Raw genomic sequence first — 25,144 nt, 5'->3', positions numbered from 1 at the left:
ACCTGTTCGTCCTAATAACTCTTAAAAGCAATAACCCAACAATTCCCTGAAGCTTTTATCCAATTCAGAATCCCCAAGAGCTCCTCTTTTCAACTCCGGAGTACCCAGATCATATCCATTGATGGTGTATTTCTTCTTTAGAATCTAACCACTTTAAAAACTGCACACTTTTGATGTCACGTTTCTGTAAAATAACTGATTATTTTGAGGGCAGCTTGTTCCTGCAATTCTGTGAGGGTCCCAGTGAAGACATGTTCTCGCCTCCTCCTCTGTATGTTCTTTCTCTGTATAGAAAGAGGGGAGAAGAAAATGATTTTGAAGGTTTTATTAGCTTATGTTTCAGAGAGGAGAGACTTTCTGCGTTGCAGATAAACTAAGTGCCGAAGTTCATATTAAAACAGGAATGCTTTGGAAGTCTAGTCAATATGGGAATAATAAGCATGTGGATTCTGTCAGTGCTCCGTATGCTGCTCCTTTTCCCATTTGCAGTGTGTGATGGTGGTGGTGGGCACACCAGCTTCTCAATGCACCCCTGCATTGCTGCTGCTACCAGCCCTTTGTGTGACAACATTGAAAAGTAACAATCACTTTTTTAACCCTTAATACTACTTCTAAAGATTAAGTCTCTGATGATGTTACAAAAAAGCATGGTTGAATAATGAGCTATGTGTTGCTGTGGTTGGTCTGTTAGCAGCAACCAAACATGCCAGGGTCTTCAGGTAGTTTAAAGCTATCTAGGTCTGCCTGTACCCTATATAATCTTCCCAAATTTACTTCTGTCAGTTCCTAGTTGGGGTGAATTTCATCATACCAGGTTTTTGAAAGTCTCAGTTTACCATCATAAGTACTCATGCCTATTTCATATATTTACCACAATAAATGTGATATAAGACATGAGTTATAGTTTCTCTGTGTTTAATATTTTTTAATTTACAGGTAGCTGACATTTTCCAGAATCTGAATCTCAAATCCAGTAACATACTGCACTTGAAGAAAAAGAAGGATATGCTGATCAGTTCTTATAGTTCAAAAATTGAGCTGAATCTGAAATACATCTGTTCTTCTAGATGTCTGTGGTCAAGACTGGAAATTGTAGAAGAGAGTATGGATATTTTGGGACTAAATATTTCATTTCAGAATAATTTACATTTTCCCCTGGTTCACATAGCCTTCTACCCAGACAACAGATACTTTCTTAAACCTAATACTCTGCCTTGAATTTCCCTTTCGTGTGTTTCTGGTATGTGTCTTCATGCTGCTAAAGTTGCTTTGATCTCCTTTTGGCCAGTTTCCAGACCATCTTTTAATTCCTTTGATGAAATTTCCATACCAGCTTAAATTTCTGCCAGAAGACAACTGTTCCATCTCTGTTCAAGCAGGGGCCCAAAGCTTTAAATTCTCAACATGTCTCTCTCTGGAAGTAATACTCCCTGCTCAGACTTTGGAGAAGTCAGGAATATGTAGATCCAAGCAGTGCTAGAGAAAGAAATAAGGAGACAAAAATATAGTAATTCCTTCCTTGACTACAATTTTTCTCTTTCTATTTGCTGCTTGAGTTGATTGTAGTGATACTTGGCTTTTATCTGCAGTACTTGCTACTCTTCAAGCTCCAGAAATCTTTACCAAAAAAATGGAAAGCCAGCCAAAACCATGACTTGTTTGGCACTCTCTGCTGAGTTCTTTCTGCTCTCAGTACTTCGATCCATTGAATCTTGTGAGTGCAAGACCTGGTGTTGCCACTCAGTACCATTCTTTTACTGTCATCAAAGGACACAGATGTGACTCAATCATCTTGGAGTGATTGATTAATTTGTATATGATCCTCAGTTGCAAGGAAGGGGCCGTTTAGAAATTTCAAGAGTCCCTACTTCTACACCATTCTACTGAAAAGGAATTTCTGACTTGAGAAGGAGGCCTGGCGTGCTTCCTGTGTAAGGTCCTAGTTAAATAGCTTAGTATCAACAGACTTGTGTGAAGAATGGGGTCAAGATTTTACCTTATTATTATAAGGGAAAAGCTAGTGTTGTTTCCTTTTTAAACTTTACCACTCTACTGTAGAACTGAGAGTGACTGGAAATAATGGAAGTTGTATGAAGATTTTTTTTTTTAATTCAGTTTTCTTTTTTCTACTCTGGCAGGTTTTAAAAAAAAAAAAAAACAACAAAACAGAAATTCCTTACTTATTTTTGTTAGAACACTAAGATCTGTGTTTCCACCAAACATCAACAATTTCTTCTTTAAAATCCTGCCAGGCTGTTACAGTCTTTATGTAATTGTGATTTAGTATCTGACGAATTCTGTTAAGATCCTGCCCCTGGCTCCAGTGGAATTAGATCAGGGTGCCTGGCTTTACGTAGCTGTATTCTATGTACATATCGTAAGTCCATAAAAACACGTGTCTTTGAGAGTCCTGATTTTAATCTCTCTACACCCATTTTTTTCTAATTACTTTATACAGTAACCTTAGTTACTTATGTCTTTAGTGCTACATTATATACATTGTGAAGTTGTAGTATATAATCCCTGCTTTCTTGAATTGTTTATCTGACTCAGTGTAAGAATGGATAAAGTAATAGCTTACCAAAAACCTTTCTGGGAATCTCAGTGTGCTGAATCTTCAGAGATTCAAAACCATTACTGGTTTTATTCTTTAGGACAAAAATAAATAAAGGTGGAAATTTGGCTTAACTTCACTGTATTCAGAAATCTTAGATTCTACAAAGCTTAGATTTTTCTACATGCTGTCAGGAAACGTAAGTACACTCTGCAGTTTCACAAGAAAAAAATCCTGGGAGCTGAAATAATGTGGATTTGTTAAAGATGTTAGTTCACTTTCTTTAGACAAAAGAGCAGCATTTCTGTAGCTACTATAACCATTTAGAATAATTGTTTTGTTTCTTTGCATAATGGGCTACGAAATCTACTTGGAAATTCTCATGAATAATATAATCTGTTAAATTTAGGGTACTATTAAGGTTATCCTGTTGAATACTGTGACATTAATACTGTCTTTGCAAGTTTTCTTAAGAGCTTAATGTATTCAAATTTGTAATAACAAATGGATACAAACCCATTTCTTTTTCTTTGACCTTTTTGCCTATTCCTTCTCTTTGATTTACCCTCGTTGCATATTGTTTTTTTTTTTAAAGACATTTATGGCCTTGCTCGAAGCAAAGCTACTGTCCAGATTTTTTCTTTGAGGTAATGTTGCCTCAGGCTACTTTTTAACTTTTTGAAATGCAAAGTAATTGTAGTTCAGGTTTTAATTGTATGCCTTCTTTTCAAAAATATACTGCCTGGACACATTATCAGTTTGTTATTTAAAGAGTTGATAAATGTGTCTAAGTTGTATTAATTTATGTTGCAATAGAATTCAAATTAATGCCAACCAGAAGATCTTTCAATGGATGAGTTACATGAAAGGTATAATTAAATCTCTCTGAAAAAACATACAAGATATTTAATGAATGTCAGTAACATAATTTCAGCCCCTAAATAAATTTCTTTATAGATATTTTTCAGGGTTATCTCTACCAGAACTACAAAAAGTGTACATGTCTTAACAAAACAGTAATTCTTCACCTTCATCTACACATTTGGGTACTTTTGGATTTGTGCTTATTTGTTAGGTTCATATTGTCCCTCTAAATTATAATTTTACAGCTTCCAAATAGTTCATATTGTGGTAGTATCATAATAACACAGTGAGTTTTATTTGAGCAATGTGCAGAACATTTAGGTAAATACTTGAACCAAGGAGGAGTCTCCCTGTAGTTGGTGATTACTGTTAAGAGCATTCTAGAGTGCTTTGGTTGGGGCATTACCTCAAAGATTAACCCACTATCAAGGAATAGGCTATGGCTGAAGAATTAGCACAGTTGCATTGTTGGGATGAAAAATTGTGTGCCAAATGCAGAATTAGTCACATAGAATCATTTAGGTTGGAAAAAACCTTTAAGATCATTGAATGAAACGATTAACCTAATACTGCCAAGTCCACCACTAAACCATGTCCCTAAGCACCACGTCTAAACACCTCCAGGGATGGCGACCCAACCACTTCCCTGGGCAGCCTGTTACAGTGCTTGACAAACCTTTCAGTGAAGAAGTTTTTCCTAATATCCAATCTATACCTCTCCTGGCACAACTTATACCCAAGGTGACATCCAACCATCACATTACCCACAAGTCCTTCTTTGTTCACAAACAACAGGTTCAGTGGGGTGCATTGCCTAGTTGGCTCACTGACCAGCTGTGTCAGGATGTAAATGGTTTACTCCTGCTTTGCCACCCAGTGCGATGGATTGGCTCCCTTGGTGCTGGCCTTTGTGCTTGTAGACATGACGGTGCTCTTGGTGCCTTTGTGTCACTGAGGTGCACACTGGGTGCAGCAAGCAGAGTGTCTAGAGCCCCACTCCATGCTCATGGTGCTTGTTCCCTGTGCAGAGGGCTCACCACCCAGAGACTGTGATGTCCACCTCCCAAGGGGTTGCCTCAGGGCAATGCTGTTGGGCTCCCAGAGGTTGATTTGCCCCAAGTTTGTCTGATGCAGGCCTCCTGCCAAGCACAGCCACCTGGAACAGGCTGCCCAGGACCATATCCGGGTGACTTTTGAGGGCTGGAGACTCCACAGCATTCCTGGGCAGCCTGTGTCAGTGTTAGAGCATCCTCAGAGTCAGGATGTGCTTTCTTCTGTTCAGATGGAACTTCACATTTTTTCATCTGTGCCCATTGGTTCCTGTCCTGACAGTGGTCACTCCTGAGAAAGGCCTGACTCCTTTGCCCTCATTCCCTCCCATCAGGTATACATGCAGAGAGGCATCTTCTCCTTCAAATGGAAACAGAGCAGAAAATGGAAAAGAATGGAAAAAGGCTCAGGGCAAGCATTCTGTTTTGGTCCTGCTTATCTCAAGATGCTGCCCCGCTTCCTCTGCATCTGAGCAGGCAGCAACCTACAACCTGCCCACATTCCCCAACAGTGTGTTGCACAGACACAGCCAGAGGGTTTGTTCAAATGAGGCAATTTATTGTCATCTTTATGTCACATAGAGGTCCCAGAGGGGATCAGTTCTTTCCAACAGGGTGCGTGGACCCATCCTTTTACAGGCAGTAACAGAATCGTCAGTTGCAGTGGTGTCTTCAGCTGGACTGGTGGAGATTCCGCAAGCTCTGGTGATGCTGAGCTCCTCTTGAGCGGTGCCACCTCCATGCCTAATTTGCTCAGATCTGCAGCACAGACTCCCCAGGCAGTCTCTGGGATGAGCGAATTCTCTGTCCCAGTGTCCAAAACTGTCGCCGGGGCCCAAGCAGTGTGAGAGGAAAGTAGGTCTTCAGGGCCACTGGCATGGCTGGAAAAGCTTGTGAATGACCAGGATGCGGGTGCAGAGCTGCAGACCTCTGAGGTGGAAATTGTCCCGCTTGAACATGCCTCATGGTGCGTCTGACAAGCGGCATCTGGACAGCAGTGCGGGTCTCCGGCCACGGTGCGCTGCTGGTGAAGCTGGCCTCTGCCTACTCAAGGCTCAGGTAGGCAATGGAGCTCCCTTGCTGCACTGCAAAAGTCATCTCAGTGCAGATGTTCATCTGGGAGGTGCTTGTCAGCTGGAACCTGCAGGACTGGGAGGAGGGCAGCACCGTTAGCTGGCAGTGGTGCGACTGAGGCAGAAGCAGCCAGGCTAATTTCACCAGCTTTTGGACCCAGCAGGCTAATTTCTCCACGTCTAAGCACGAGCATGTGCAGATGGTATGTAGGAGGAAGGAGCTCTGATCCCTCGGCAGCTTGTCGTCGGGGTGGTGGAGGAAGCACAAACCATCCCCCAGCAGCTGCTCGCTCGAGCACATGCAGTCCAGTGCCACGCGGATGCCGGAGTGCCTTGGTGGCAGCTGCCCCGTGGTGTCCAGCTCCACGCTGAAAGAGTGTCCGGGGGGTGGCTGCAGGAACACGAGCAGGCAGTAGGCGATGCTGTTCTCGTGGACTCCCCAGGATTCATAGGCACCGTCCATCCCAATGGCTGGGTGCATCTGCGGCATGGAAGTCCTCTTGCAAAGCACTCGGCAGACACCAAGCAGGTCACCCACCAGCTGCTGCAGCACCCTGCACGTGTCAGGTAGACCCTTCATTAGCAATGGGGTGGACACAGCCAAAGACCTGAAACTATCGTGTGCGCTGTTGAGGTTTTCCACCTCCTCGTTGTCCTCCTCCTTGCGGCTGGAGCTGTCCTGCTCGCTGCGGTTCTCAAAGACAAGCTTCCTTCTCCTGATCAGCCAAGAGGCCACAGCAAGCAGGACCAGGACTAGTGCAACAGCCAGAAACAGACAGTGCTGCATCACGGAAAGGTTCTCTTCTGTGCTCCTGCGCCACTCCATCTCCTGCAGCAGCCGATCCATCTCCTGATGCAGATACTCCTCACGCTGCCGCATCCGCTCAGCCGTAGCCACATCTGTCTGCGGCTCGGGCTTCAGGACGTGCTCGACAGCCAGCACAGCCAGGGCGAAGGCGATTGCCGCAGCCATGGCCTGGAGGAGATGGGAGAAAAGGGGCTGAGCAGGGCTGGGTGGGAGGGAGCACGGGGCTGGGGGAGAGGGGCAGGAGGTGCCTGGAGCTGGGGGCCGGTAGGAGCGGGGGTGAGGGAGGTGGAAGGGAGCAAGAGCGGGGTCTGTGAGCCCTGCACGGATGGGAGCCACGGGCTGCGCCAGGAAAGCGTTTGGGCACTGGTGTCGACACGCTTGAAGGGGCTGCAGGCCCTGGCCTGAGACAGCGTGGGGCCCATCCTGCCCAAGCCGCCCCGATGGCCAGGCCCGGGCTGGGCTGTGCCCCGTGAAAGGACACGGGACACCTGAGTAGACGCTCCCGAGGCCCCATCCCTGCCACACAACCATGTCCTGTGGAACCAGGAGCACCCGGCACATCCCCAGAGCCTCCCTGGGCAGCCGCCACCACTGGGAGCCCCGAGCACGTCTGCCCCCAGCCCCGAGGACGGTCCCGTGCCCTGCCCTGCGGGGCTCGGCTCTCGCTCTGGGGTAGAGACCCCCCGGCCATCTGCCTCGTCCCCCATCCAGCCCAGCCTTCCCCTGCATGCTGCACTCACCAGTGGCACAAGCCAAAGTGCAGCAGGGCTGCCTGGTGATGGCCCTGGGGACAGCTCCCATTGTGACCTGTCCTCTGTGCCATCACAGCCACCAGAGCAGCACCACCCAGCCAGCACCCCCAGCCTTCGTCCCCACCACCCGGCTCAGCAGCTCCTGGGCATCACACCGAGTACAAACCTGCCTGGCAGGAGCGAGCACCCAGGGGCTCTCTTGACAAAGCGGGCAGACACCCCCACAACCATAACCGAAATGCAAATGGGGAGTGTAGGTGGGTGTCCCTGACTTATGGAGAGAGGTGCAAAGTTTTCTGGGCCAGGTGGTCTGACTCCAAGTCATCTTGAAAAGAAGAGCTACGGGCCCTTGGGCAGAGACACAACTCCTCCTCCCTCTTCTCCTCTTGGATTCCTTCTGCTGGGTCAGGATTTAGCCCTACAAATCCTAATGATCAAGCCAAATGCGAGCCATGTCCCTGGTGCAAGTGGAAAAGATCCTGTGGCTTCTGTGTCTGGCTACTAGCTTGCCTCCTGCAAGGGCAAGCGAGGGAGCTGGAGAGTCCACGCCAGGGCCTCTGCCTCTCTGCTCCCCTGAGGTTTCCCCATTTCAGAAGAGTCCCCTGTACACCATGCTCAAGTGATCTGCTGCAGATTGTGCCTCTGAGAAGTGTGGCCTGTACTGCATGAGCACATGCCTTGAGCTCCAGGCACCTCAAAAGCTTTCTTTAGCCTTGCTGCGTATGTGCCAAGACTGACATGGGCGCCATGTTTCTGTCAGTTCAGCATGTTCAGTGGAGGCTTAGCAAAAGGATTTTGTTCTAAGAACACCTGGGAGTTGCATGTCTTATAACTGGCATTTTGTAGAAGTATAGAAATGGTGAATGTGAGCCACTCTGCAAGTCCATTGTCCCACTGGAAGCATGATCTTGCCAAAACTATAGATCAGATTAGCTGTGGATTTCTATAGCTGAGCCTGACAAACCTCCAAGGATGGAGATGCCACAAGCTCTTTGGATAGCCTTTCCAATTCTGTGCTACCCTCCAAGAGAAAAAGCTTTTCTAAGTAGCCAGTCTGAACCCCCCAAGCTACCAATCAGTTGCTTTTGACCTTGCAACATCATGCACCACTACCAAGAAGTGTTTGGCTCCATTGTCTCTGTAATCCCTGTAAAGCAGTTGAAACTGCTATTAAATTGCCCTTAGCCGTCTCTTCACCAAGTTAAACAAGCCCAGCTCCCTCAGTGTCTGCAAATGTCCTAAGCACTTGAGCAACTTGGTAGGTGCTTAGGACTTTGCTGGATTTTGTCCAATTTCTCCACTTCAGCTGGAGGGTGGACACAGTGTTTGAGGTGTAGCCTCATCAGTGATGGTTAGAGAGTGATTTCCCTCTTTCTGCTGGCCACATTCTTCCCAGCATTAGCCCAGCACGTGGCTTGCTGATGTGAGCCCACTGTTGGCCCGTGTTCAGCCCAGCATCCAGGATGGCCCCAGGTCCTTTCCAGCTGGGCTGCTACGTTGCCAGTTGCTTTTCCGCCAGACGCGTGGTGGAATTTTTGTCACTTCACAGCCATTTCTGTATTCCTTTAGTTTCTGAGAGGTGAAGCACTGAGTTTGTATTGTTAGTTTTATCACCATAGATGTGTTTAGATTGGTGATGTCTTGCAGTTCATGGTGAATATACACTAAGTTTGGATGGCACCAAAGTGAATTTTCTGTATGTTTTTTCATGAATCAATGTAAGTTTTTGACTACCTCCAGCTGAAATATACCAAAGAGCTTTAGACATTTTTGCTTCACAAAAGACTCGTTGATTTTTTTCTTAGTAAGGAAGATGGCATTTTTATGTAATACCTCAACAGGAGTAAGAATTCCATTTAGTGTGCCTTAGACTTGAAAGAAATCAATATTATTTTTAGCTTTTGTAAAAAAATCATAGATTCTTTGCAAAAACATAGCATATAGTATATTGAAACAGTCATCGTTCCTTTTTCTGTGGAGACTTTCCATCACAGCTCAGCTACTAGTAACATCATTTCTGGATGCTGGAACATAAACATGGGCTCCCTAGCAGTGCTGGCTAACATTATTCAGCTGTAGGTACAAATTGTCAGGCTCATTTTTCTTCACCAGCTTCATGTTCATGGGGAACACCCAGGTTGGACTACAGCCCACAGCGTTACTGTCCTCACACACAGGGAATGGGAAAGGTTACGGTCAAGCACCACCTGAGTGTTGTCACCGGATGAAGGATGGAAATGATGAATCCACTGCTGCAGCCATACATTCACAGATTCATTAATCTAGAGGTCCATATAATTGACTTCTTGCCTTTTTCCAGGCATGGAGACTGAAAGTTAGGTTTTCTTCATTTCTCAAAGGCAAAATGAACTGTAAAAAACCCAGTGGTTTCCATAGGACTCACAGGAAAGTTTCTGGTGGGCTGCAGAACTAAATCCAGGACCTATATTACAGTCCTTATGTACACAATAGATTCTACCCAATATTTAAACAAGGAAGAAGAGGGGATATTCTAGCTTGGATATGGTGGCAGGATGTGCGTTTTCCCTAACAATAGCATGTACTTTCTGCCATGGAGGAGCTTTCTGTTTGAATTGGACTAATCTCTGGAAGATATATTTTTCTCCTGTTCCTAAATTGTTTTCTTTTTTATTCCATGACCTATTCTCCCAGACAGTGAAAGCGATCATACTTTTTAGAAATATCCTGTATGGTTGAAGTGCCTCTTGAAGTGCTTGGGTACGTAGGTCAATACAGACTGTATGGGAGGTTTAAGAACAATAGTTAACTTATGGGGAGAATATCAGGAAGATGTAAGCATAGGAAAGGCTTTTTGAAGCATTCAATGCATAAGGTGCTTATTTTTGAATGCTTAAGGCTTATTTTTGAAACAAATGTAGATTACCCTCAAAGTGTGAAATGCTTGGCATTTGATGTTTTTGTAGATTACTAAAGCAAATAAGCAAAAGTCCACACTGTGACTGTTTCAGCTCTTTCTTTCAGTTGTAGCTTTTTTTTTTTTTTTTTCAGTTTTAACTTTTACCAGTTTCCATTTGACAGGGGGTAAATGGAGTAACAGTTGTGGTTGTGGGTGAAACCTGTTTCCGCTAATGCCAGTCCATCCAAGGATTATTAGAAACTATCCCCAAACATTTCAAAGCGTTCGAGTTCTTTTCTCTGGAGAGAAAAGTATCAGTGGTATCTGTGCATTGTTACTGTAATATATGGATTATCTATCTATCTATGATGGTCTTTTGGGGGCAGCTTTTTGTTGACTCTGAGTGGGGTTTAGGCGGTATGTAAAATCTAAGGGCGAGGTTCCATGATGATTTTAGTTCTTTCTTACACTCCTAGTATTTGTCACAGGAAGGAAAGGAGCATATTTACTGAAATTCCTGTTACTGCTTTGAATAGTTACTGTTTTAGAAAGTGAACAGAAGATCTAGCTGTAGTGCTCACTGTCCTATTCATTTGAGCCAACTTGCTGTATCTTATTTTATGTTTGAATACTGGGCTTATTAAATATGGTATTGTATATGTGACCATTTGTTATTATTTCTCTTGGAGATACCTCATCCAAATGTCTTGGCCACAGTCTGTTTATAATCTTAGCCCATGGGCAGCCATAATCATAGTCCAAGGTAGTAGATATTCAGAGAGACAAACTGCTTTGTTGCTTGGAAGTGGTTAGTATGTTGGAAACTGGGGACTTTGTGAAGAGAAAAGCAGTATACAGTGGCAAATAAAAACATAAAAATAACAATTAGGTAGATACCCTGTCTGGCATCTTTGTTAAGGAAGTGAGTGATGCCAAAGTGTATTTTGCCCAAATAAGAAGTAAACCATTTTATTTACCCCTACATTTACTCTTTATCATACATCTAGCTGAGAAATTGAGCTTAAGTAATTGATACAATAAAAGATGTGTGGTCTTTTTTCCTAATGTAGTGCCTCTGCCATATTCTTATAATCATCATTTTCTTGGCTTGCTTTCCATGCTTTTCAGCAGTTCTGAATTATATAAACCTCACATGTATAGGCTTTGTCTTGTCTCTCAATTCACTTGAAAGATTAACATTGCTGTTGACCAAAGTTAAGCAAATGCAATGAAGGCTGGTGTGTTTCCAATTCATTACTGGAAATTGTTCCTGCCTGTGAACATCAGTATTCAGTGCACACTCCTACCAGAATAAAATGGTTGGTCATTAGCTTCCAATTCTCTGTATCTAAACTTGACATTTCCTCCAACAAAAAACATCACAGTACTCCTGAAAGATAAGCAGAGATCACTTTTGGAAGCAAATACACTTGTGTTAGTAAGGCTTTAGAGAATTGGTTTTGAAATTGTAAACCATTGCATTCATCACCACACTCAAAAGAATCATTTATGCACGTATTTCAGATAGGGTTTTTCTGGTCTCTTTCTCTAATGACTGCACTTTAATATATAGAAATCATTTGTATGTGTCACACTAAAAACTGGTGGCTGAAAACCATTGTCTTAGCTGGAAACCACGAGAATAGTGGAAAGTTTCTTTTTTTCATTTAAAAGTTATCTTTGTTAGGATTGATTCTTGTGGTAACCCTATTTAGGTTACTGTGGAAATAAAACAAAATGCCTCTACGGAATGGGTGCGACAGGAGAAGCAAAAGAACTGCTTCTCTATTAAATAATTCATATGGTAATGGTTTCTGTGAAGGAAATGTGTGAAGAGCAGACTAAGAAACTTGCCATTTTGAAAGGGAGGTAGAGGGGAGAGAGTTACCCAATGGCAAGTACTTGTTCATGTCAGAGTTGAGAGATTAATTTAAACATGATTTCCTTATTTATTTTATTTAGGCTGTCTAGTTAAGTTGATTCTCAATGGCCATTTTCCGGCTTGCTATTAATATATAGGTAACTGGCAAGAGCATCATCAACTCATGAACCAAAGAATCCAGCTTGCTGGCCGGGCAGACAAATGGAGCTCCACAGAAGATGCAAAAGTAATCAGAATACTTCCGTAGAAGATGGGTGCTCTTCACCACACCCCAGAATGTACTTGCTTGAAGCAGGCATTGTCAAATTAATCTCTTTTTTCCTTCGCTTGTAATGTGGAAGGTGCTGACTGACAGCCCTGGAAATTAAGTCCTCTATTTCTCCACAGGACAGGTATAGCAAGGGCGGCAGCAATGCAAGCTTCCCCAAATTGTCCTGCCAATGCTCCTCAACCCAGTACTGAAGAGGTCACTTCTGGAGGTGAGTGGGTGGAAGAGTCTCTGTCCATGCAGTTATTGCTGCCAGTGGTTCTTGCAGGACAGGCTGCTGGACGGAGACCTCCCCCTTGTCTTGGATGAACCACCGGTCTTTAACAGATGATCACTTTATGTATTTTAAAGCAGCGTGGGCTGGATTCATTGAGGTTGCATTATTCTGCTTGACTGCTGTCACATTTTGATGTTTCTTTGTGGTTGGATGGCACCTTTGCTTTTTTTTTTTTTTTTTTGGTTTCGCACTGTTTTGTTTTGAGAGACTTAGTCCATGCTTTATGTACCTGTCGACAAAGTAGCATGCGAATGGCTGAATGCAGTCTGGTTGCAAATATGATACAGAAAAGCAGTTACTGGTGGCAGCCATGTGTGCGAGAGGAGCTTTAGAGCACTAGACCAGGAGGCATGCTTTGAAATGCACCAAAAATTGATAAGAAAGTGAATGTTGGTTTCCAGTATCTAAATGAACTATTAGGTTTCTGTTGTAAAGCCGTATCTTAACATTTTCTCTTCTCATAATTACTATGTAATTTAGATATTAACACCAATTAAGCCAGTAAACTAATGTTCTTTTTAGATTATTTTACAATTAATGAAATCTGTCTATCTGAAGTTAGACATGCAAGATTCTACACTATATGAAAGTAGCGGGCATGTATTATTGTTTCAAAAGATAGTTGTCATCCAAACCAGAAGATATGTGATAAATTATGTGAGAGGAATTAATATGACTGATGTGAGTTTTCAGAATAAAAATAATGACCTCTCACAAGTTTGGCAAATGAATTCTCATATACATTCCTGGATTTATTTAAGTACTACATACTTCAAATACAGTGAGGAGTTGTGTTTTCCGCCAAATTTACATCTCTTAAATACAGAAACACAGTTGAGAAAATGGAAACAAAGGCTTAGAAAGACTGTTAGGTCATGGTGAATTACTTTTGTAGCTTCAGATGCTGTGTAAAGGATTTGCAATGACTTGATTGTAGTTTGGAGTTGAAGCCTGTAAGTCTGTTTAACTCTGCTTCTATGGCTGTTTGTAAACAGGTATGATAACAAGAAAACATGGCATAATTCAATAATTGTATAAATTTAGCATTATTCCTGACTGTTTCCCCAAGATCTAGAGTAGAATAAGAAGAGTTAATTTTCCTAACCGGAATAGACTTCCTGAAGGGTTTTCTTGCATGTTTTACTTGAAAGGATATGAATCAGAACAGTATTCATTCCATATATAGCTAAAACAGTTCCCGAGTTCTTTTTTTTGTCAGGGTGGCAAGGATTACAGGATTTGGTTCCTAATAAAAATGAGTAATAGAGTCCTGTTGGGAAGTTATTTGGGACCAATTCATACATTAATTTTAAGGGAAGAACAGTTTGAGGATCTTTGTCATGACAATATATGGCATTAGGTAGTATAATATTAGGCATATTTGCTGCTAAGTCACCTTACTTAATGTTTGCATGGTGCCAAAATAGGTCAGGTGGATTTGATTTTTCAGCTCTTTTGAATGCAGTGCAGATTGCTTATCTCTCACAGTCACTGACAACGCCGTAGAGAGGTCCAGAGTTGGCCTCCCACACACCTGTGTCAACTGCATCCAGAATTTCTGCTCAAACCTGGCTCTGTGCCACATAAACCTTGGAGGATAATTATATACCTTATCACAATTAAACCTTTTTTATAGTAGACTTTATTTTAAATTCAAGTACAAAAATGCAGTTAAATCATTGTCAGTACAAACATGAAAGAATGGTCAGAGAGATCATTTTCTTCACACTGTATTTTATTCATACTGCGTTCATCTTTCTGTCTCTGCGTATGCTTTCTGTGAATTCTAATTAATATAGGGCCTGATTTTTCCAAACAGTTACATTGAATAATGGTGATCTAAAAGAGCATACTTGTAAAACAAGGTATTACCCAGAGCATCCTACAGCAGGATAGTCCTCCTAACCTTGGTCCTGGAGTTCTAACTTGTGTAAGTAGTTCTGTTGATTCCACTATGACTGGTCATATGAGAAACAGCTTCAGCATTAGGTTCAGTTACAGATCCCTATCTTAAGAGCTTCAGCCTTTCTTTACGTCCAGTTAGGTACTAGTGATTGCACAGCCTCACTGGTTATGTCCAAGGACTGTGAGCAGAGTAAAGTTAAACTAGTCCTCGCAGAGGGTATATAAATATCTTTCCTGAATTCCAGTGAGATGGTTTGAGGCCTCAGGCTCAATTCACACTCATTTTTCTTACTAGCCACTAGATAACAGAGTTTAAGGGACATACCCAGAATTTTAGGTCAAGTGTCAGAGGGAGAGATTGCAAACAAGGAAGAAGCAGCTCTTTAGGTTCACATTGAATAATGTATGGACTGTGCATGGTCACAGTTGGGAAACTCCCATGCTAAAACATTGTTTCTTTTTTGTCTTTCCATGTGTGAAGATAATACAGACCTGTATGTATATGTAGGAGATCCAGCATGACTTCATATTCGCAGTCTGCTGCAGGTATCTCTTGAAAAGCGTTTCCCTAGCAGGTTTGCAGCTAGAGCAGAGTACGTCAGGCTGTGTGTGGTGATCTGAAAGGAACTGTGTAATGTTAGATTGTTCAAAAGGAAGCGTTTATTTGATGGACTTAGAAAAGTTTCGTGTGTCAGCTCTGGACTTCTAAAAATAAATGATTGAGATGCAGCAGAAGGAAATTCCTTTTAATCAAAACTTTATGTTGCTGGTGTCTGTAAGTAAAAGCGAGACTCAAGTACCAAAGCTATTGGAAATGAGAACTCATTGCTCAGATAGCACCCTGTGCAACTGATTTCATAAATTTACCAGGTAGTTATCATAGGGTCCTAACACATTGCAGTTTAGTAGTATTGTGATTGTAGGAAGGAATTTGTCACCTGTCTCTCCAGGTTTCATGAAGGACTAAGTTTTTACCCTCCATTCGTCTCCAGGTTGACAGTTTTAGTCCAGCCAATTAATTAGTGACCAGGATATCAGTATCAATCAACAGCTTTGTAACAGTGTATATGAAAAATGTTTGTTTATATATTTATTTAGTTCCTAGTAGTCTGTGGTATTGCTATAGCATCTGTAAAGGTTCAAGTGTTGGCACACGTGGAACTCATTGCAGGATCATTGCCAATGCTGTGAACTCTTACAGGGCAGGAAATGCGTTTTTTCTGTTTGCACAAAAAAACCCAACCCTGCCTCATACTTCGGATAGTCCTGTAATGCAGATAATATGGAAATGTGTGTTTATGGCAGTCTCTGTGCAAGGAACAAACAAGCAAGTAGTCCACCAGATCCCACAGTAACAATTTCACCCATTTAGTCATTTTCTTTTGAGTGCCCAGGAAATTGAGGCCTATTGAAATTGCTTTTGAGAGTGTCAACTTTAATCAGAATATTTGAACTTAAACATTGAAAATAGTTTAACAGAAAAAATACTGCGAAGACAGGATAAGTTATGCAGACAAAAATGAAAAGGTGATACAGAATGTAAATCTTCTTTCAGAGGCCTTATGAGAATGCCATCTGATTATCATCCTCAAAAATACAAAACAGGTACCTCTTATCCTCTGCACTCTATAAAAACCTAGCTCATAAATCAGTCAGGTTTTCATAAAAGTCAAATTATCAGATTGGCCACAAAAACACATGTAAAGTGTTTTTGGTTTTGTCATTCTTCTATTCCTAGGAAGACGAGTGAGAGCTAACAGCTCAATTCCATTGAGGTTGATGGAATCTAAACTTTCAGTAGAGTTTTTTTCTACTTTAATATGCAGGTTCAGCAAATTAAAAGTTAACAGTTTGCAGTTTCTTTCTCAGGCTCATCTCTCTACATTTGAAGTTCATAAAGAATTTCTCCTGCACTTTAATTTATATTGTGCCAGGAAGCTGTGAATTTTTGGAGACTTTCTTTGGTTGATCAAATGCTTTAGGCTCTTCTAGGGAGATGAGGCAAATTAGGGAATGTGTTCTTTTTTTAAACACTTAAGGATGTGCATCAGGAAACAGAAAACTTAGGGGTTTTTTTGAAAGAATGGATGCATCTTAATAAGCACTTCAATAAAAATTAAAGGATTGGTTAAAATTCTTCTGTAATGAAAATAACCTGTTATTAAATTCCAAGGAAACTGAACTTCCAGGCAAAAAAAAATCTGAGATGTTAGCTGGAATCTTAGGACAAAGATGGCTAGAATTTAGACAGTTTGCTGTAATGTTGTCTACCAGATCTTATCTGTGGATATATGTGTGGAGTGCTGAATGACATAGTGACATTTATATTGCTCTGTGGTTTGTCAAAAGAAAAAAAAAAAGAAGCGTAGTTTTCTAACTAAGTAGGAGAGAATGATACAGTGTATTCTGGCAATTTGTGACCAGGCTGAGAGAACAAGGTCCTGTTTGTTCTCTAGGATGGGAACAGCAGAGGGAAATCCTGAATGAAAACATTGATTCTGGATAACAGGGTTTTTTTTTTAAAATGCCAAGATATTTTTATTATTAGTGTCTACACCAACACTGTAATTTTGTGAGGAAGGAGTCTCAGTGCTAGCTTGCTTAATTTTGTAGGAGTGCTGAAGTGAAGGCTGCTTATTTGCGTCAGTTGGGGCACGATGTGACAGTGTTCTGCAGCCTCCAGAACTACAAAAAAACATTCAAAAGAATCCATGTAAATGGAAAGGAAAGTTTAATTGTAAAGCATGTATTTGGTTACGGTTTGGGGGTATTTTGGAGGGGTTTTGGGTTGGTTTTGTTTGTTTCTTTGTTTTAAATTGAGGCTTGGCTGTCCAGTTCTGAATATTTGGGAATAGTTTGAAGGTCTGTTTGGAAGAAATCGATTCAAGGTCATCGCCTGCCCCAGTGCTGCCCAGTGGCTGGTGGTGTGTGCTGCCCCTGATGGGGCAGAGGACACTGGAGGACTGTGCAGCTGACAGTGCACTGACTGTGAGCTTGGGACCTCTGCCTTTGAACCTCACAGTAAATGTACAGGGATTTCTTGTTTGGAATAATGGCCTTTGCTGTGGGTGGCGCAAGTATGTGTTTTCTCGTAGCTTGTAGAGGAATCTGACACAAGTTCAGAGCAGATCTTACATTGGCCTTGAGCCGAACACTTCTAAGGAACAAAACGTAAAAGAAGCTGCAAGACAAATTGAGTTGTGCCTTGCGTGCAAGCAATAAATTTTTTCAATCCACAGTATTGCTGCTTTCACACTGATAGGGATTATTATTTTCTAGTATCTCCATCATGATGGTATTTTCCTTCCTTAATATTTATACTATTTTTCTTGTGCTGTTAGCTTGGTTATATAGGGTCTGTGTGCTGGAACTGCTTATAAATGAGGCTGTGTTATAGAGATCTGTTTCATGCATTGACCCCAGCCATTGCCTTCTTTTCACAGGAACAGGACATGAAAAGATAAAACATTACTATTTTAATGTTAGATACAGAAAAAGTCTTCGCTGTTTACAGGATCAGTTTTGTAGTATCAATGTGCAAAAGCAACAGCTGAACTGCTGTTTCAGGCAGCTGGCTGTAGAGCTGCATAGAAATGGGACTGAAGGAGTGATTGGTATTAACAAAACCCAAGGCGCTGTAAAACAAAACTCTCCCACCCTGGAAAGAATTATAAACAATGCCAGTGAGCAGATCTATTTCTCACCTGACTGGGGCTTACAGTTTAGGTTAGAATTTTTGTAGTAGAACAGGAGATCTTGTTTTTGTGTCGTCTACACAGAGTATGTGACCAGTTACGCTGTGTTTTATCTGGACAGCAAAGTATGTCTTTTTCTTTCTTTCTATGAGGCAGATAAACCTGAAATCTAAACTCAACATTTGGTGATAGGGGAAAACAAACAAACAAACAAACTTTGTTGCTCACATTTTTAACAAGATCCAGTGCTGTGCTAAAAGGCAGAGAGCAGCATGGTATGAAACCAAATATTTCACTGAGGTCAGTATTACTAATTTCATCTAAGTGAAGTTTTCCATGGGCTCCATCTACAACTGAGTATAATCTAAATGTTACATGTCACTTAAAAATATGTGATGAATAGTGGGGTGGAGACAGAGATGAATAGTGGGAAGGGGAAGGAAGATGAGACTGTGATAGTAAAACTGTATGTGGTAATAATTTAGGATCACCTCACTCCTTGGCCAGTACCATAGAGACAGAAAATCCTAATCATGCCAGGACCATGCACAGCCTTGCTTTCAGTAGAAATAGCAAAGTAAGAAAGGGAAAAAAAAAAAAGCACCTTATGAGTATCCTTGAGAAAGCATCATATACAGAAAACTCTTGTGTTATGTTCTGCATCTGCTCTGATCCAGAAAAGAACATCTGTTGCCCTTCTGCACAAGCTGGTGCCTTCAAGAGTGCATTTTACAGTTGTAAGAGTGGGAATGTGTCCATATAACAGGACAGGCTAAGCCAATGAAGCTCTAACTTTGCAATATATATATGTATATATATATGCAAAAGATACATGCCTATGTATTTGTAATATATATGCATTTTTTCTTTCCTCAAATTAGAATAAGGTCTTGCATTTAATTTTAAATGTTTCCTCTTTGATCTGCCTCTTTTGAGTCTGATTGAGGGAAACAGCATGTTCCATTATTGAAGCATAGGCTGCTCTGCCATGAGTCTCCTATTTTGAATGCTTTAGGATTGTTACAGGCTTGTGTAGTAATAAGTTAAATAAATAAACCTGTAGCAGCAATTTTGAAGATACGAGCTTAGTGTGCACACATCTGTTGTGTATATTTGACACTTCTCTCCCCCCGCTCCCCATCCAATAAGCTTTTGTAGACGTCTTTTCAATATAGTTAACCTGCGGTGCTTGGTAATGCTGACCATGGTTCTGTGACCATAACCATAATATTCTAAATGTAAAAGATAAATTATTTTATCTGTTCATTTTTCTCCTCCTCCTCCTCTTACAATGGAGAGTGTCTCTTCTGGTGAAGTGCCTCTTTACTGAGGACTCCACAGCAGGTAAAGTTAGCACACTAAAGTCTTCAATCTTGCTTGTGGTAGCTTCTACTGTTTGAAGATTTGGGAAGGACTTGGCAGTACCTGAGTGTGCACATGAATGCTTTTTCCTCCCCGCTGTTCTTGCTGGCGGATGATCCTTGAGGGACTTTTGCCAGCCAGTGCAAGTCAGCACAGCCTCTAGAAGAGACCGCACCGATAAAGGTATCAGGCAGCCTTTCCTCCTTGCTGAGCTCAGCAAAACCAGTCTGCCAGTGACCCTGATCTATCATTTTCAAAGTCATTTCATATTTTTCCCTCAGTAATCACAGTAGCTGCAGAGGAGAGTATTTAGCTCCCCATGAGAGTTGTCAAACATAAGAAAATAAGAAATTAAATGATTGTTACAAAATAAGTGCCTGGAAGAGTGAGCTTTCAGTCTTAATGCTTCTCTGAAATGACAGAGATACCTTTTAAAATATAAGCTCTAACATAAAGTTTCTGTTCAAAACACATTCCTTCTGAAACATGAACTCAATTAAAAGAGTTTTGCAGGTTAGAATAATTTTCACGATGTCCATAAATACTGTTCTGTAGCACTGCTTTCACTGCCATAATAGTTCTCTAGATTACCCAGTTTTAACCAACAAATATCTATTTAATAATTAATAGTTTCTTTTTGTGTAAAATAATGGAATTTCATTTTGTGGATGAGAATTCCTCTTTTTATGTCAGATTCTATTTGAATTTATATTTCTCATTCTGTTTTTAGTTTGTTCCAAATCCTCCCCTGAACACTTGCCTCTCTCTGACCTCTAATACTGTGGATTAAAAAAAAAGCAGAACTCCAGATGGTTCACTTCATAGAATGAGGGCACCTTTATTTGAAAGGGATTTAAGTATGAAACCAGTCATGTGACTTAAAAATCCAACAAAGAAAATAAAGCGTCTTCATCAGCAGTCCTTAAAAATTATGTATGCAGTTTCAGACATCCCTGAGTAGTAGTACGGCATTGGATCTCAAAGACTTTTAAACATCTTCCAAATTTCTCATGGGCTGAGAGCTATCTGAACTGAGTCTGATTAAATGTCTTAGAAGCCTGTGTTACAGTGGTAGGTATCCCATACGTTCTGATCTCTTTTCTAATTACTATAGTAGCATGCTGCTTTTCCGCAGCTGTGCAGAAGTGGGGCTTGGTGTCTGGTCATCAGTGAGTGGTTACAGAATATAGCAGAGGGCAGTCCCATGTGTGCCCCTCATGGAGCAAAGCAGATGTCATTTAGTAATCTTTTGATGGATATCTTCCAAACTGCAGTAATCTGAATTCTAGGTCTTACTCTGTGTGCCGCTGGGCTTGGAAGAAATGCTTGATAGAAAGAGATTATTTGACAAAATTGCTGGTGAAAATACTACTCTTACTCCCATTTTATGTGGTTGTGGAAATAACTGCAAGGTATCAAATGATGAGTGACTAAAAATAAGTTTTTCTATGTGAAAGAAGATCTGTACCAAGAAGATACCAAACATGATGATACAATAGGAGAAACCCTGGCCTCAAGAATAGTAATGATAATTCAGAGATTTAATTGAATGTTGTTCAACTCTCTGTTGTAAATCATGATCAGATGCATATCTTTCTTATTATTCATGCTGTGGTAGCACTAAGAGTCACTAGGCATAGCTGGTTCTCTAAACACACAAGAAGAATGTGGCCTCTGCTCAGAGGAATGTTAGTGTTAATTATGAGAGAGAAGACAACATGAGGATATATTAAAAGAGGCAGAACATGAGGTCATGTTAATTGTGCTGGTGAGCACAAGAAGCAACTGGAGGATGAACCTTGCTGTCAAATGTCTTTATTTGATGACAATCTGTTCGGTGCAATGCCGTGAGGGATATAGTTTGTTTTAGCTGAGCTCAGAGTTGAAGGTGGATCAAGCAGATCTTTCAGTCTATGAAAACATTCTTCACATTAAAAATATTTTCATGTTGCTCTTAATCACTGTTTTCTGCAAATAACCAGGCAATAATAGTCATTAACATTATAATAGCTGAGCAACTGTACTCACACAGTTGTGTGACAGTCTCCTGGGACACCCTGGGGCTCCAGTGTTACCCCAAAACCTTAAGATAAGCTAGAGAACTTTGCTGGTTACCAGCGAACTATGAAAAACCTTTCCTCTGATCTCTGACATGCTGGTTCTTCCTTCACCCATGCAGCAAAATATATAAAAACACACCTGAGGGTTCCTCAAATTCTGCAACATAAATACACAGAAATAGGGAATCCATGACAGTTTGAACAAACTTGGAGGACTTCAAGTGTATGAGAAAGTCCTGAGCAATTTAATCTTAGTAGATTGGACATGGCGGGGTTTTGTGTTTATTTAAAAGATACGTACTGCAGAAATTTGGAAGTGTATTGTGTAGCTTGAATGTAGTGCAGTAAATCTATAAGCCTCATCACGGGGAGCTGACATGCCTGGAGTGCTCTGTCTGTCCATGAACAGCCCTTGGGTGAGGCCGGGGACTGGTGCTGCAGGGGTCAGGAGACAGCAAAGTGCTGCCCACAGTGGCTTTGCAGCAAAGATGGTAAGATACTTAATTGTCCACTACCAGACTCCAGGCAGATTCAGTCTCTCTTTCTGATGGCATCCTGTGCCATAATTGATTCATAATCTGTCCTTGGAGAGTTTTGATTACTCCCTCAGTTATTCCTAACTAAACCGGATTTGAATTGTGTTCAGCTGGACTCAGCAACAGATGTCAGGTATCACTAAATAATGAACAGTCATGTATGAGAAAGGCAGGAATATTCACTTCTTCTGTAATCTTGGCCAAATTAATCTTTTACTCTGCATATTTTTCAAAATAGCTTTGTGTCTTTACTATTAGTGAAATACTAGGATATAGATAATGTATAAGTATTGCTGTGGAATTGAATACAATTATCTTGGGGACGTGTCTTGCTCTGGTTTACTTTAATTCATTTTTCACCTATTATTAAATGTTAAAATAAAAAATAAGAGAATTACAAGTAGTGCCATAAATCAATGTGTCCTGAACTGCACAGCAAGTCATTTTTATAAGAGGGTAAGCCCCAGTATTTTTAATAAATCAAGTTCATTATCTTTTGAGCTTCCTGATTAAAGTAATTAGTCATTTATGCTGATACAAAGCCATCAGTGAATACGCTGCTTTGTTTCACAAATATTGAATCTTAAATTGTTTCGTAAGGGTCATTGGTTATAACCAGCTGCACATTGTAATGAAAATTGGTTGTTTTGTTGGTGGGGAAGTAGTTTCCTCTAACCCAAATTGATACACCAAGCAACTCTCCAGTGGTTAGAACAAACTGCCTTTAAGACTGCAACATGAAAACTAATTTAAAATGCCAGATAGCACATAGCAGATGGAGTTAGGCAGATGATTAGAGCACCTTTCTTGAGAGACTGAGAGAGTTGGGTCCGTTCAGCCTGGAGAAGAGAAGCTGAGAGGCGATCTCATCGGTGTTTATAAATATCTCAAGTATGGGTGTCAAGAGGATGGACCAGACTCCTTTCAGTGGTGCCCAGCAATAGGATGAGGGGCAACGGGCACAGAATGAAGCACAGGAGGTTCCATCTGAATATGAGGAGAAACTTCTTTACTCTGAGAGTGCCAGAGCCCTGGAAGAGGCTGCCCAGAGAGGTTGTGGAGTCTCCTTCTCTGGAGACATCCAAAACCTGCTCTGCAGGGAGCACCGGTGCTGCGGCTGTCCCCAGGTCTGCAGCCACCCTGCTTGTACCTGCTGTCTCACAGACAACTGTGGAGAGCTCTGGTTAGTGCCACTCGTCAAGTCTTTGGGAAGCTGGGAACTGCATGTGCTTTTATACCTCTAGAATACTGCTGTTACCCAAGGGGCTCTGGTTTGGAATGCGAGTTCTTCCCTCCAGCTAGGCATAAAACACAGGACATTGCCAAGCTAAAGTTCCTTCTCTTGAGCTATGGAAAAGCACGCATGAAATAGGCCTTCCTCCTTTAGCTGTTGGTAAGATTAGCCTGTTTTGAGCTAGGCTGAAGCACAGCTTAATTTTCCATATGAAAACATTGTGTGCATCTGGAATGTGATAGTTTCTCCTCTGTTTCCAGACATCAATTCTGACCAATAAGTACTTGGTGTCATTTCCACAAAAGTTGTCCTTCGTCTGAAATAAATCCATACATTGAGGACTAAAGGCGATGCTTCCCTGGAAGAGAAGGTCAGAAGTCTCCTGAGTGGTTTTCTGGTCGTTACTTGGGTATGCCTGTGCTCATAGGTAGAACTAAGTAGGGTGAGCCAAGTGATTTCAGAAATCTAGCTTTTTCCTCTGATGGCATTTTTGGTTTTATCAGTACTGCTGTCCCAGACTGAGTGCTCCCAAGAAGAATAATGCTTGTGAGCAATATAATTCATTGCTAATTAATCTTCACTCCCTAAATGAGATGACAATTCTGGTTCCAAAATAAGTGACTTATTACATATTTAAAGGCTTCCAGTAAGGAAGAAGGTAAAAGTTGAAAATAGATGGAATGGACTATGGCCTTTCACTGGCTTCTTCAACCTGATTCTTTTACCATACTTTCCCCTGTTCCACAGACTGTAAACTCAAAATGTTTCCCTCTGGCTTTCAGTAGCTGGTTTGCAGTTACTGCAGACACTTTAAAGAAAATGAAAATGAATTAAGCTGTTCTTCTGTTCTTTGTCCTTTAAGTCAAAAGCATTGCCTAATATTAAAAAAAAAAAAGAAGTGGATGTTACAGTAAGAGAAGAGTATGTTATCTTTTTGAATTGTGGACACAAAGCAATTATACTGACTGCTTGGTCAGGTATTCTGAGAATTGTTCCAAATTCTGTCCCACACCAGGGGGTACAATGTCCGTTTTCGTCCTGTACAGGGAGTGCTGGCACGTCACGTTGGTGCCTGAAAGCCACAACAGCACAAATATGTTCCTTTGGATGCTGTAGCTGTGATTTTTGTTAAGAACTGAAAAGGGCGTTTCAGTTTGGTTCTTGATCTTTTTTATTTATACTGATGGCAAAACTTTCACTGATTGAGGACTGATCACAACATGTTATAGGATCTAGTGAAAATGTAACATTAGAAAGGACCAGATGATCAACTAAAACTTTCATTATGTTTAAAGGAAGCAAGTCTTTTTCTGATTTGGTATCTATGTAAAATTCCAATTCAAGGGTGATTATGAATCTCCAAATTCTTTCATTTCATATTAGATTACATCCTTTATTTAGGGTTAAAATAAGGGAAACCTTCCTATCAGTTACTTTGGTCACCTGCTGTGCAAACTAAAAATGCCATACTAATCTAAAAAGGAGAGTCACTCATAGTCACATTTGAATTCCAGTGTAACAGGAAGGAAACAATTAGGAGAAGGAAATTAGCTGAACTAGTGCTATTTTATTCTACTCAATTTTAAAGTCTGCAGTCAATCAAATACATCAAGAATGGAAGGTATGTTTTTAAACAGGTACAGGTCTGTTTACAGTGATGGTCTGTGAATTTTAATTGTAAAATATGAATACTGAGATATTACTATAGGTGCTTTTTTCTTTTAGCTTATACTCCTGTGAGAAATAAGTGATGACATATAGGGTGAGGATTTGAGAGGTTTGTCTTAGAAGGGAGGGTAGTTGTGACTAAGTGCAGGGTTAACACATGAGCTCCGGCATTTTTCTTCCTGTTGTTAGTGCTGAAACACTGAGCAATTTCACAAGGAAGCTTAAATGTGCATTAGAGAAAGATTTTGCATATGCTAGGACAAAGAAAATAGATATTTT

The 25,144-nt window shown here is 41.2% G+C and overlaps 1 protein-coding gene across 3 annotated transcripts in view; it reads left to right on the top strand.

The window, feature by feature from the left end:
- The window catches only part of PPP2R2C (protein phosphatase 2 regulatory subunit Bgamma), a 200,883-nt gene that overhangs the window by 72,182 nt on the left and 103,557 nt on the right, over nucleotides 1–25,144 (top strand). The window contains exons 2-3 of one of the 3 annotated variants that reach the window (XM_065633579.1): nucleotides 2,339–2,353; nucleotides 14,225–14,239. The exons of the other annotated variants lie outside the window; for them this stretch is intronic. Coding sequence (XP_065489651.1) covers nucleotides 2,339–2,353; nucleotides 14,225–14,239 — 30 coding nt within the window. The remainder of the gene's footprint in view (nucleotides 1–2,338; nucleotides 2,354–14,224; nucleotides 14,240–25,144) is intronic. 3 annotated transcript variants of the gene reach the window in all.

This window comes from Caloenas nicobarica, chromosome 4, assembly GCF_036013445.1.
Source record: "Caloenas nicobarica isolate bCalNic1 chromosome 4, bCalNic1.hap1, whole genome shotgun sequence".
NCBI classification, from domain to species: domain Eukaryota; kingdom Metazoa; phylum Chordata; class Aves; order Columbiformes; family Columbidae; genus Caloenas; species Caloenas nicobarica.
Note: the sequence above shows the minus strand (reverse complement) of the source record. Positions and strands in the feature narration are given on the sequence as shown.